The 15,734-nt window shown below is 29.3% G+C and overlaps 1 protein-coding gene across 1 annotated transcript in view; it reads right to left on the bottom strand.

Annotated features, from left to right (window-relative positions):
* LOC108685029 (ADAMTS-like protein 3) overlaps positions 1-12,667 on the bottom strand; it is a gene marked incomplete at its 5' end in the record, with an annotated part of 54,403 nt that extends 41,736 nt beyond the window's left edge. Inside the window, 2 exons of the mRNA XM_018189639.1 lie at positions 9,184-9,277; positions 12,526-12,667. Of these exons, the coding sequence (XP_018045128.1) occupies positions 9,184-9,277; positions 12,526-12,667 (236 nt within the window). The remainder of the gene's footprint in view (positions 1-9,183; positions 9,278-12,525) is intronic.
* Between the last annotated feature and the right edge of the window lie 3,067 nt (positions 12,668-15,734).

Raw genomic sequence — 15,734 nt, 5'->3', positions numbered from 1 at the left:
GTGTGTGTGTGTGTGTGTGTGTGTGTGTGTGTGTGTGTGTGTGTGTGTGTGTGTGTGTGTGTGTGTGTGTGTGTGTGTGTGTGTGTGTGTACCGTCTAAAGAATGAGAGAAGTTTATTAATAGACGTTTATGTCTTATATTTAAATATATGTCAAATTATTAATTAATCATACATCTATTTCTTTTGCTTGATTAGATATATTTATAAAATTTTTATATTGCTGTGCAAACATTTGAGCGTTATTATATTTATTGTTTATTATACAATTAAATATAGGAATTATAATAGCAGATTAGAGAGAATAAGTATCCACAATTTTAATTTAGAAAAATAATAAATAACAAATAATAAATAATTATTTACATTAGTGCAATCAAATACATATTGGAAAATATTGTAAGAATGTACAAAGTTTTAGAACCAAAAAACTCTAAGATCTGCTATGTTCCTCATAATATAAGCGAAATAATCTTAGATGAACTAATACATATTGCGGCAACAACAGAAAGACGAAATCAGTAATAAAAAACAAATGTAACAAAACTTAAATTGATAACAATAGATAAGGGTAAGACATTCGATTGATAGAATTTTATCATTGAAAATGACCGGAGTAAAAATCGAAACGTTTGAATATATAATTATAATCTATTAACATTAAAATAATATGTTATAATTTTGTTTTTAAAATAAAGATTACAACTATCAAAACTGACTATAATGTGGAGTTGTAGATGGTTGTGGAGTCTTAAATTTTAGGTAATTGATCAATAGTCGCTATTCTTCTTATATTTGACTTATTTTTCTTATATTTGTAATTAGTTAATTTTTTAAGGTAGGTACACTCGCGACAATATAGTATCATTCAAAAGTTAAATCCCATCACGCGCTCGGTGGCTGATACTCCCACTCTCGCCTGTGAGAGAAAATTTTTGATTCCGCCTGTTCGCGTTTGATTCCACAAACGCGCAGACGCAGATTAAGTGCACAAATATGAAAACATCGCACTATCAATAACATATATCATAAGTCTACTTAATAGATTATCATAAATAAGAAAAATCCCTTGCAAGATACATAGGTTACAATATCAGATCGATCTGTAACCTCATCATCATACGAATTCCGAATGCTCTGAACTGAACGCGATATACACGAGAAGTGCGGTTGCCACAATGATCTTTTCATATGCCACTTCCATATGTCAAATAAAATAAAAAATTGCATTCTTTTCATGGCTTTATTTTCCAAACTAAAGAGTCAAAAATTATGAAATTTTTTACAATATCCGGTTTAAGTTCTTCTATGTACTCGTTTTTTGTTAACATTTCATTACTAATTTAGGTCCTACAAAATTAAAATTAAATTTTTTTACTTTGTAGAGGCGATCCGTATAAAATGTGCAGTTTTTAATTGCTTATATTTCAGCTTATATCTTTAATTGCTTATATCTAATTGCTTATATTGAAATGGTCAATCTCATTATAATTGCATAAAGCGTGTCAACGTCATCTAGTACAATATATAATTTCAAATTCAAGTCATTCTGAATACTTTTAATTCGCAAGTGTACCTCAGCAAATGAGAATGGATTGAAATGAATTGAAATGGATTCAGATTTTCAGAAATATTGATTCACGAATGTTAAAATGCTTTTCAATTCTAAATGCATTTTTATTCATTTATAGGAATTGCATGGAACATATCTCTATGCCAATCTAAAAATAATATTAGCTTTTTCTGTGCATTGTGAATATTGTTCAATTCAAAATTTTGAATAGGAAATGCAATTTTTCAATCCAATTGAATCCAATTGAATCTAATTAAATTCAAAAAAAGTATTCGTTAATTAAAATACGCATTCGGATAGAAAAAAATTTTAATTCCATTCTCGTTTGCTAGGACTACCTTAAGATCCCATCTACGACTCCTATTATATATTCCCTGCATAAGCGAAACTTTTGTTTTTATTTATTCTCGTATAAAATAAATCTGTGATAAAATCATTACGATAATGGAAAAGTAAAATGACATTAGAGATACGAGGAAATTATGAAATAGTTATACAAAAAGAGAAAGTTATAAACGACTGAAGGGAATTTAGATTTAACATCTTATGGAATTTCCTATGATAGTAATGGTTGTTATAAAGCCGCTGCCATTGTTCTCGAATTGCGATCGATGTTACATATCTCGCGAGGATTGTAGCGAAACGGAAAGTTTATAGGAGCTGAGAACTTGATGAATTAATCATTTGGTGATCGCCTCGCGGACTACCTAAATTGGATTTTAAATTTAGATCAAATAAAATATATATTTGTTTCTTTGCATTTTCTTTTACAAATTATATTACAAAATAAAATAAAAATACATATATTACTCATCTGTATATATCAAGATGAGAAATTCATAGAAATTATATTCAATTATATTCAATTACATTTAGAAGTTCAATTATATTATCGTAAATAAAAAATTATCTTATATCAATTATCTTATATACATAAAAATACTTATATTTTATCTATTTCAAATATAAATATAATACTTACACATATCAATATATGTGAGTACTTATATTTGAAAATAGAAACAGAAGAGCTGTTAGATCTATAATATTATTGTCACTCTAATTATAATTACTATCCCATTTTCTTTTAATTTTTATATATTATCTGTTATTGAGATCTTATTTAACCCTCGAACAGCGGACGTCGTGATACTCGCACGTTGTGATATTCGCATGCATGCGATGGACGCAGAATTAAAAGTGACTCAAGAATGAAATTGTTTTAAAACATTTGAAAGCAGTTTTTTATTTTAATATGTACCCAACAAACGAGAATGGATTAAAATGGATTGAAATTTTTTCTGAATGCATATTTTAAACAGCGAATACTTTTTTTAGATTTAATTGGATTTAATTGGATTCAATTGGATGCAATTGGATTGAAAAACTGCATTTCCTATTCAAAATTTTGAATTGAACTGTATTCACAATTGTGTACGTGTGCACAGAAAAAGCTTATATTATTTTTAGATTGAAAGGCATAGAAATATGCTCCATGCAATTCCTATAAATGAATAAAAATGCATTCAGAATTGAAAAGCATTCATTTTAACATTGAATTTAATATTTCTGAAAATCTGAATCCATTTCAATTCATTTCAATCCATTCTGGTTTGCTGAGTAATAAATTATTTCAAATATGTGGGAGAAGAAATAAAAACATATATTTCTCATAGAAACAAATATCTATTTATTCATTTTCTTTAAAGTTGAAAAAAACAATTCTAACTTGCGGATTTGGCAAGACCTTGCATCCGCCGGCGGAAGATTAAGATGTTTTTAAAGGAGAATTGATTGACTCCTCTTAAATTTTGATGCCTTGTCAAAATATATTTCTCAAAATAGGTTACGCTCATCTCAAATACTTTAGCTCGAACGAACATGATTGCACAGTGCTATATATAGAATGCCCCCAACTTATGAGATCACCCTTGGTGGAAGGATTACATAGTGTGCAATTCGGTCAAACCACGCCTATTTTTGCTCCACATCATCAATAGGGTTCAAGAGTTACTAATTGTGAAACACGAAATATGGGGCGATATTCATAGTCTGTTCTTATTTTAAAACCGTCTTAAATAATGTCTTAAGCTACTAATATAGTTTTTGGATTGATTTACATCTTAAGATTGTACTTAAATGTAAAAATTGCCTATGAATACTGGCTTGTTTCGCGTCGTCAAATCAGTACCGGTGAATTGGAATCTTTCCTTGTTTGATATACTTCATAATTCATCTTAGGTTCTCTTTTTATAGAAAGAGAAACATAAAATGTGTTAAACAAGGAAAGATTCAGTACCAATTTTTAAATAATAACTTTTTTATTCAATTAGATCGAAAAACTTTCATATTCAGAATATGAAATTGAATTCACATCAGAATTCACATCAGAATTTACATTGCACAGAAATTGCTGATATTATTTTTGATTGATATTATATTTAACTGAAACAAAGAAACTGTACTTTTTATTCACTGTTAATTATTGTTGTTTGATTGCTTATGGATCGACATTATCAGAGCTTAAATAAAATTCACTTGCTTAACATAATTACTTAATTTATTTATACAATTGTCGCTTATTACAATAGCTTCCCAGTCAGAAATGATAATGAAATCGACATCGAAAGCATCAAATCGATGTCGAATCGATATCGATTCAATGTCGATTCCATTATCATTTCTGACTGGATTACTGACTGGATGTCTAATGTGATTATCAGTTAATTGTTACATGTCGAACTCAAACTCATGTCTTTTCTTTCGCCTTTTGACATCGTTAATTCCCACTCCCGACTATCCTACGCATGCGTCAGTGACTCGAGATTTCATCGATAGATCGAGTCAATTGAGAGTACAATTACTTAAATTTCTATATTCACAATTCTGAATTGAATAGTATTCATAATGCACAGAAAATAATGAATATTATTTTTAAATTGAAAGACATAGAGATATGCTCTGTGCAATTCCTATAAATGAATAAAAATGCATTCAGGATTGCAAAGTCATAGACATTTATGTAATTTTTATAAATGAATAAAAATGCATTCACGATTAAAAAAAGATTCATTTTAACATTCATGAATCCGTATTTCTGAAAATCTCAATCCATTTTAATCCATTTCAATCCATTCTCGTTTGCTGGGACAATATTATTAATCATTTTGTGGAGCTTTATCGGCACATATATTTCAGATTCCAATATATATATTAATATAACTGTCGGCATCAAATGCAGAAGAAATTATATCTTTTGATATGATTCTGATCATTCTATATACAAGATGAAAATAATCGCCAAATATTTCATGGGCAGGTAGAGCGGATTAACTGAGTCGAAACATCCTCTACCATTTTGTAAGTTTCCCTAATAGTTAATGAAATATTATTGGATTATTTCACATTTCTGATAATAAAACAAAGTCATTATAAAAATACATGATCATTATTCGGATTAATAAACATTGCGCCAATTTGACCTTGACATATAATGTCATGATCATTTTTAAAAGATTTTAGATAATAGTTACTATTTAAAAGTTATTAACAAACAAAGTTAAAAAAATAATGTCTTATTTTTGCTATATACTAATGGGCATACGACTTTTCACTTGAAGGGAGTGAGGTTCACTGCATTTACTCGCCGCCTAGAGACATATAATTTTCTACGCGAAATGAATTTCACCACTTTGCCACTTTCTCTCTCGTTTCGGACCCATAGTGGAAGGATAGCATGATACCTGTTCTCTTTGACTGAACTTTTGCACCAGTTCATCTTTCTTCTTTTTCTCTCCAGTAAGAAAAAAGAGGAAGAAAGATGAACTGGTGCAAAAGTTTAGTCAAAAAGAACAGACCTTGTGTGCACAGTTGGACTTTCTCTCTCTAAATCTTCACCCTCTCTGTCTATGGACGTCCGCGAATCAAACTACCAACTCTGAAACGCTAAACATAGGGCAGTATTTATACATTTATAATCCGTTTTTATTTTAAAACTGTTAAATAATGTCTTATGATGCTAATACAGTCCTTGAATTGACTTATGACATCTTAAGATTGTACTTAAGTCAGTCTTATATGCAAGAATCAATTATGAATACCGATGTTTCGCGTCGTGAAATTGGTACTGAACTTTCCTTGTTAACACACTTTATATTTCTCTTTCTATAGAAAGAGAATCTAAGATGCCTTATGATGTGTCAAACAAGAAAAAAAGCTTTGTCTCTCAAGCAACATCCATAGACAGAGAGGGCAGAGAAAGAGAGAAAGCGTTCATTGCGCCATGGTATTCTTCCATCATATTCGGGCCATACATTTCCACGCAAAGCGAGTTTCACATTCCTCCTACCGTAAGGCGTACGATTTTCTATTCGAAGTGGGTTTTATCCATAGAAATAGTATTTCTAAACCGAGCATTATCAGAAATTTGAGGAGTGAGGGTAATCTTCATTTAGAAAAGGACATATTCACTTGGCCCTAGATTGGATATAGAGAGTGACGCCAATTAACCGCCATTTGGTGTCCGATATCTTGATATCCCAGATCATATATTTATATGATGTAATTTCTTGTCTTAATTTCTTCTTTCTTTAACGTTGTTTTCTTTTTAACTAACAGTAAGGATGCTTAATGGCGGAGCCAATCAGCACACATGCATTGGCGCCCTCTCTCTTTATATCCACTCTACTTGGATCAAGTTCTTTTTCGTTTCGCGCATGTGTATAAAGTGTATCACTGAGAGAGAGAATCGAAAGAGAGAACAAGGAAAATGTAACAGCTTACAGTCAGATCGGCGAAGAGAATCTCGTATATGTTCTGTGAGAGTCTTACGACAAGCGCGAACCGAGATGGATGTGTTTCGTCTCGGATTGGATGTTGCGTTATTTTAAATTTTTGTTAACTAAATTAGCCCACCAAGCTTCGTGCTTTCGATCCCTTTTCTTAGATATTTTACACACATGCGTAAAACGAGAAAGAACGCACTTGGGCCAAGTTAGAGTACCTATAATAAAAGTATGGCCAATAGGATAACGATCGTTGATTGATCCGCCAAATTGAGGCAAAAGGAAGTTGCATATGTACACTGATTCTTTCTCTCGGAAATTTTCACAAACTGAGAAATGACCACTTTTGTACATTAATGCTCATAGCCTGTGCGTGATTAACGACACAATTAAACCTTATATTCGCTTACAACGAAATAACTTGAATTTTTGGAAGTTTTAAAAAAGTAAGAGAGAAGAAGAATTTTTCCTTGGTTGTGCGTACAGTGTACATATAGTGTACACTATTTATACAACAACAAATTTAATTTATACTGTTTCGAGTGAGTTTCTGTGTCAGAGGTGAATTGTTCGTTTATTGGTTATTTTATTCGGCGAGTCATTCAAATTGAGAAGAAGAACAAGTGAGTGGCGAATGCAATGGAATTATATATATTTTTAATGACATACGTGAACATGAATTTCTTGTGTAGTCATTGTACTTATAACTTAATCTATTTGTTGATTGACACATTAGAGCTACAATGCCTGACTATGTAATAGATTACAAGTACACAAATTCTGCGAAAAAGGATTTTAAGATATGTTTTCCTCGAAATCCAAAAAGACGAAAAATTTGGACTGAAACACAGGACAAGACTGGACTCTAATAATTCAGTGTTATGTGAGGTCAAAGAATTTACTTTGGCGATTTTTTAATATAAATAAATTATTAAATGATGTATGTTGTATATTATTTCAGATACATTTTAATGCAGAAATGTGAACTGAATCAAAGAAACGGCAAACATAAATGCGGGAGTCCGCAAATGACGAGAATTTGGCTCGTAAACTGACATTTTCAATCGAGAATAACTTTATTTTTAATTTTTTGCTTCAATATGAAGAAATCTGCGGCTGAGGCTCATCGAATGCTCTCAAATACTTATGGTGAGGCTGCTATTAGTGAAAGAACGTGTCGTGAGTGGTTCCAACACTTCAAGAACGGTGATTTTGACGTCCAAGATCATGCTCTGTATTTGGTGGGACCAGCTCAGCGTAGTGTATTATGAACTGTTAAAACCGACTGAAACAATCACAGGCGATCGGTATCGAACGCAATTGATGCGTTTGAGCCGAGCATTGAAAGACAAACGGCCGCAATACAACGAGAGACACGATAAAGTGATTTTGCAGCATGACAATGTTCGACCCCATGTTGCGAAAGTGGTCAAGACATACTTGGAACATTGAAATGAGAAGTCCTACCCCACCCGCCGTATTCTCCAGACGTTGCTCCCTCTGACTACTTCTCACTTGTTTCGATCAATGGCACACGACCTGGCTGACCAGCACTTCCGGTCTTATGAAGAAGTAAAAAATTGGATCAATTCGTGGATAGCCTCAAAAGATGACCAGTTTTTTCGACACGGGATTCGTACGCTACCCGAAAAATGGGAGAAAGTAGTGGCCAGCGATGGACAATACTTTGAATCATAAATGTATAACCAGTTTTTTACAATAAAACCTCGAATTTCGGAAAAAAAACGGCGGAAGCAAAGTTGTACACCTAATAATAAAATACTATAATAAATATACTTAATAAAAAGTTAAATATTACTTTTAAAAAAGTAGTTAATACTCTTAAAATCCTATTTTTAGAGTATTAATCTTATTCATTTTACTATTTATTTTTAAACAAATTTAATTTTCATTCTATATTTATATTTACCTCTGTTGTCATTCTTCTTTATTCATTATAAAATCATTGACTCTCCCCTTCTGCGTTCAGCAGAATATTTATATTGCAATTGTTGGAAATATTTTTTGCGCTGATTGAATTATATTTTTAAACTTAAAGAAATGGTATCTCAAGGCAAACATTCATAAAAAAACACGGTTGTGTTCTGTTAAACGCATCCATTGTTACATGTACTATTTCTTACATGCACTATTAGTTTTAGTGCAACTTCAGGTTGTGCTTCAAAATTTATTATCAGTACTAAAAATCTATAGTTTACATTACATGCACTATAGATTTTCAGTACTGGCAATAAATTTTTGAACATAGCCTCAGTTTTACACTTTACATATAAAAATTTCGATGCATTTTCGGTTTTGCTTCATACACGCTTTGTTGTTGGCCGTACTCTTATTATATTGGGTCGTTCTGAAAGTTCGTGCTGATTAACCTATATAATTTAATAAATGTATACTAAAATTTTCTGTGTTTAAATTTTCCTTCAACATCGGCACGAACCCGGACAACTCAATAGATACTCTAGACCAAGTGAGTGCGTCCTTTTCTAAATGAGAATTACCCTACTCCTTTTATTTTTGTCGCTTGGTCTAAAGATATTATGTTTATGAGTGGACCTCGCGTGCGCGTTTCGTATAAAAAATCGATCGTTCTTAAGTAAGGGAGCGGAAGAGAGGGGGAGGGAGAGGAAGTGTTGTGGACTTCACCTTTGCGTAGAAAATCATATGTTCCTAGGGGCAGAAAGGGTACATTTTTATTGTTTTTAATATAAATATTCAAAAACATTGGATATATTTTAAATGATCAAGTTAGAGAAAACATACTCTCTGTGTGTGCGCGTACGTATTTATACAGAAAAGATAGGACTTACGTTGATTCGGAAGGTATTGGTTGATCCATCAATTTCTCTGACATTGGAGATAGAGGATACGGCTGCACCAGGGGTTGTGACATACCGTCTCCATCTAAGTAACATTTCAAATACTATCTCATTTTTCATGTATATTCTTTTTGTACATAATAATCGCATTCTTTGATAATTTCTGTGTCTCAGAATTTTATTTCTAAAATTTCTTTTACACGATGAAACACGTTGAGTTGTGTTTCAAGGAACATATTCTTATATTTTGTGTACTTCGCAATTTTATGTTGCAAAATATAAGAATGCATTCAGCGGACTCAACAATTGAGCGCTCACTGTTGATGTATTCTTTTAGATCATCCAATCAGCATTTTAGATCTGGAAGAATACATCAGTAACAGCGAGCGCTCATTCAATTATGAGTCCGCTGAACGCAGCCATTGTGCTTCGTAAGAACACGTTTCATTGTATAATAAAAAGAATCACTTAATCACATATAACTGTTTTTCCAATAAAACGATTTTAAATATTCCTTAAAAAAACATATAGATATAATAGATACATGGACTGCACATTTTCTCATTTTACGGAAAGAACGATGTTACTGAAATAAAAATTTAGGTCCATTAAAATAATTATGTAGGAATTGTAGAAAGTTGATTACCCGAATGTGTAAAAACATTTTGCAGCATTACTCATCACGTTTAAGTTTTTTACATATAGGGAGGAGTGACTAATTATACTTTCATTTTCTAAAATATTTTTTTTAAAGATGACGATGTCACACTAATGCCAGATGTGACGTTAGTAATATGACTTAAGTACTGTCATTTTTGTTTTGTCTTTGAGCTATCCGTTTATAACATTTAATATTGATTTTATTCTGATCTAAGTTTTCGTAGAATTTATCTAAAATATTAATGATTTATCAGTATAAAGTGAATTATAATGTACTACAGAGTTATAATTGATATTTAAACTCTTTTCAAATATAGGATCAAATTAATAAAATATTTATAAGTTTAAATTGACAAATTTGTAAAAATAGAGGAAATGGGATAAATCGTACTTGTTTTATGTTATACTAATATTTAAGCTAAAACAATATACTAAAATTGAGTAGTTGAATGTGTCACTAGTTTTTATATATTATATCTAAATTAAAAATAAAATAATATATTAAGATTGCATAATTAAATAATACTTTTGTGATTTTGATATTTGTAAGAAAAAATATATTTGTATTGAGTCTTTTTAAGATAACTTATTAAAAATTTATAAATATTATTTGTTGGATCTTAAGAAAATTTAAATCTTTCTTTGAGAAACTAATTATTATTAGAAATACGATTTAGGAATCCAATGTTATAATTTAATGATCCGGTCTCCAAAGCGTAAGCTTAAAGATTTTTTAAAAATTTTATTTTAAATAATAATTCAATGTTGGTAATAATGCAAACAATATTTTTGTAAAAATATTGTTTGCATTATTACCAATAAACCAAAGTACAGAAATATTCTGATCAGTAATTTTATTACAATTTTGTTTAAATGTTAAGGAATACGATAAGCGACTTCTTCGTATATTATTTTGGTGGTTCAATAAAATTATTTTCAGATTTTCATCTGTATTTAGCTAAATTTTTAGATATCTACTTTACTAAATTTTGCATCAAACAAAATTTTTTTCATGTAGCATCTAATGTGCTCTTAGAAAAAGAATACAATCAATAAAATGCAATTATATATACAGTGACACTGACAAAAAAAAGAGATTAATATTATAAGCTTTTATTTGAAAAAATTATGAAGAAATGAAAAGAACTTGAAATAATTTAGCTCAGATAGATTTTGTTGTTAATAAAATTTTAATGTTTATAACGGATTTTTCTTTACTTTGTTTAATTCATATTTAATTTTTTTGAGAAATGTTTTACTTAGTACTAAAACAAAAGAAATCATATTTATTTTTTATTAAATAAAAATAAAATTTGAAAAAAATTAGAAAAAGCAAAAAAATACATTTTAATATTTAGTATGACTTTCTTTCGCTTTGATTACTGCCTGAAATCGTCTTGGCATACTCTTGGCATACTCCACGAGATTTTGAATGTATTTTTCAACCATCTTCTTCCCAATTTTTTGAAGCGCCGTGAAATAATTTTCCTTATTAATCATTCCGATTTTATCAATTTTTTAATCCAAAATGGACTATAGATTTTCTATGGGAGGTGATTGTAGAGGCCAAGCAAGAAGTTTAATTCTGTTGAACTTCTTTTTGCCTTTGATATGTTTCATATCATTGTCTTGCTGAAAGATAAAATTATCTTCCAATCCGAAGCAATGATATCTCCAGATTTTCACGAAAAATATTGATATTTGTAATCATAATGCCATCGATTTTTACTAAATTTCTTACTCCTGATCAATTAAAACCTAGACCATAATGTCGCTTTTTCCATGCTTCATACATAATTTGTTACAAATGTTCTTGATGTTGAATGAATATGAAGTTGAAATATGATGAATATGGTAAATATAAATTATTCAATTGAAAAACAAGGCTCAGCTATGGAGAAAAATTGAAGAAAAACATTAATCCCAGAAAATCTATGATCCATTTTGGATAAGAAGTTTTGATAAAATCGGAGTGACAATAAGGATAATTTCGTGACACTTCAAAAAACCTGGGAGGAGATGAATAAGAAATACATTCTTATTCATCTCCTCCCATGCTGGCAATGAATTTTACAGTATACAGCCGAAATCGATATAAGTGATAACTTCATGAGAATGCTCAGCCTATACCTATTACATCTATGAAAAAATTAAATTCTTATTTGTTTACTAATATTTCTAAAATTATGATAGATACTATATAATATATTATGATAGATACTATATAACAAATATGTTATATGCAAAATTTTATAGTTCCTTAAAATATGTATATGTACATATAATTTAAAAAGAATATTTGTAAATAATAAAAAATATTTTTATAATTTTTCTGCAAAATAATATTCCAATTCGCAGAATGCAAACGAAAACAGAAGACTTAAAATTTATTTATCTTGAAATATAAGAAACATAAGAGAAAGAGTTGAAAATAATTCATTTTACAAATCATACATAAATAAATGGAAATGTTAACAAATATTTTCTAGCAAAATTAATTACACGACACAAGATTTTTCTTATTATCTCAGAATATGAAGCTTAAATTTCAGATTTGCCTCTAATTTTGTATAATCTGCTTAGGGAATTACGCATGAATTTTCAGATCGTCGTTTAAAGTATGTTAAATTGTCGTTCGATCTAGTACGAATTTAACTTAGGTAACGCAATTACATGTGGGACATGCGACGTTCGTTTTGCATTCCTGCTCGGTATGAGGACGTTCCGCAAGGTCGCAGTCCCTGGAAATGACACCAACACCATCTCTGCATTCGATCGTCCTCGTCCGTATTCCGGCGCCACAGGTCACGGAGCACTGCATAAATAAAAAATTAAAATGCATACTTCGCGTAGAATTGCAATAAGATGCATGTGGACCGATAAAAAGCGAAGAATAATGCAAGCAATTTATAAAAATTATAGCGATATTCATACTTGAAGAGACAAATTATATCAATATTTATTTGAATGAATTAGTAGAAACATTTAATGACATACTAATATAATATAATAAAATATGTAATATAATAATATATGTATAATATATGTATAATATAGTTGTAATTTAATAATACGAATCATATGTGCAAAGGTAATATAAATATAAGAAATATTAAAAGTAAACAAAAGAAAAACAGTAAATATACAAGTACAATACGATAATTGATGCGCGAATAAAATACTACAATTATATAGTTAATTGAAAATAAAAATTTAAATCATTCCCAAGGAGAACAAGAAAATCAAAATAATGTCAATTTAATGACAATCTCGATAGATGAGATCTAAGAATGACTTTATATATAAAGTCTGAGATCGAGATTTTTATCACTAAAAAATGACATAAATTCGGCCAATATGACGTCAAATTATATAAAATTATGACGATATTATTTTGATTTTCTTGTTCTCCTTGGGTTTAATAATAGCTTTGATTCTTTTTGAAGTCTCTCAATTTACAATTGGCATTTCACAGTAAGATGTTACTAATATTTGTTAAGGGGATCCTAAAGCCTTCTGTTTTACCGATTAAATCATGTAATTTTTGTATAAAAAATTACTTGTATAAAAAACAAATACTTTTTTCCTCTTTCATCGATTCGAAAATCCTTTTCTAGAATTAAAGTATACACGCATTAATACGTGTCTGGAAAGCATGTGCAGCCGAGAACGATTAAAAATTTCAAAATTGATATATTTTTTTACTATGTCTTATTGTTTTACTATGTCTTATTATTTTACTATATCTGATTTTACAATGAGTCGGTAGTTGATAATCTTAAGTCTTATTAGTGAAGTTGATCAATAGTCAATTTGTACAATCGACATTATTTGGTCAACTTCGATTGAGTCTAAGGTTCATAGTCCGTTCTTATATTCAAAATTGTCTTAAGATGTCTTCTAGATTCATAGTCGAAAAATAAGACAGTACTTGAATAAAATCTCAAGTTAAAACTTATCTACTGTTAAAGACGATCTTATTTCGAAATGTCTTAAAAAGTCTTGAATAGTCTTGATATCATAAACACATCTTGTTCAAAATAAGCATACACTTAAGATTATCTTCTAGTTATGAATTCATAGTCATTATAAGATATCTTATTTGAAATATATATATAATAAATAAGACGATCTTCGCCAAGATGTGTTCGAGGTGAACTTATAATAAGCAAAAATTAAAAATATTAAGAAGACTCGTTCATCTTAAATTTTAATAAAAATACATTGAATAGATGCGTTTTCGCGTAAAAATAAATATTTGATAATAAAAAACTGTCACTTCCGCGAATCAAGATATTACACATCAAAGTTGATGACTTGATATTGATATTGAAGTTAAGAAATCTGTCATACTTAAATGTATCGATGTGATCATGCGTTGTAATTACGTGTGCAAATTCTTGTAGGCAGACAAGATATTTCACTACTGCAAACTCTTATTTGATTGTACTGAAAAATAATATATTCAATAAAGCAATTAAATAAAGATTCTTGGTTTGCTGTTTAAAAATTTGTTGGTAATACAAATTTATACCAAAATTCATACGGGAAATGTTTTGACCGAGATTTAACCGATCATAAACGAATTCTTGTAAATTTTGCCTATATAAATGCAACATCAGAAGATTTTTTATATGACATTTTATGTTTTATGTTAAAACAAGCATATACAAAAAGTCGGAAACGTGAGAAATTTACTTATATTTAAATCGTTAGATAATATTATTAATTTTAATTAATAAAAATTTAATAATACATTATAAAACATTTGTAATTTTTTTCAAAATTTATAGGAATTTGGACAACGGTGAAGTCGCGTTTATAGTTACAGCATGTATTTTAAAGAAATGGATTTAAACTTTAATTCATATAAAAAAAATTAAAAAGGTATTCATTTTAAATAACTTAAGCTTTCCAGTCAGAAATAGTTCCTCAAAAAGACGTCATTTCGATGTCGTTTCGATGGAAAAGTTGTCAATTCAAAACTTGCATCGAAATTTCAACATTTTCGAGTGATAAAAAATTACATAGAGAGTGCAATGAGAGTTTGATACATTTTTAATATTTTTGGTATAAATCTGTGATAGATAATCTTAAATATTTTCGTTCGAATCGACATTTTTTTCGATTTCATTTCGACAATTGTATCGCTCTAATCATAAAAGCTTTCTCAAAATTTTTCAGAATTTATAAATAATTTTATAACTTTTTAGAAAATTGTGAAAATTTTTTATACGAACATTTTTTACAACTATAAAGTCTACATCTTTTTTGATAAGGTTTACATCTTTTTTTCTAGTAATTCTTTGTATCTTATTTTATTGTTCTATTCCTGCTGAATAACATTACTTTTATTTGTACTTTATAGTTTGTTTTTATTTTAACTTTATAGTTAATATAATCTTATTATGTCACTTTTGTATTGAGGAATTTCAGAGAATAATGTCTCTTACCATAAATGAGAATGAAATCAAGGAAAAATATCATCAACTCTATCAAAGCTAGACTAGACTAATTCTAATTCGAATCGATATCGAAACAATCTCGATTTTTAAATTAATGAAATTTAAATGTTGGTCTATCATACAAGTTTCCAATATCATTTGAAAGTATTAGGTATGGAAAAAAGTTCGTGGCGTTTTTCCGTTAGATGTAACGAGAAAAACGCCATGAATTTTTTCCCATACCTAATATAAAAATATTACTAGTGTCACTGCTACTGCAGTGTAGTATTACTACTGATACGCAATAGTGTTAATGCTGAGCCAATAGTGTTACTACTGTAGTAGTATATGACGTAACATATAACTATTTCAGTAATTGTAATATTTGGTATAAAAAATTTATTAGAGTAAAAAATACATATATATATATATATATAT

The sequence above is a fragment of the Atta colombica genome, unplaced genomic scaffold (assembly GCF_001594045.1).
Source record: "Atta colombica isolate Treedump-2 unplaced genomic scaffold, Acol1.0 scaffold144, whole genome shotgun sequence".
In the NCBI taxonomy this organism is placed as follows: domain Eukaryota; kingdom Metazoa; phylum Arthropoda; class Insecta; order Hymenoptera; family Formicidae; genus Atta; species Atta colombica.
The sequence above is the reverse complement of the archived record's forward strand: the minus strand, read 5'-3'. Positions and strand labels throughout refer to the sequence as shown.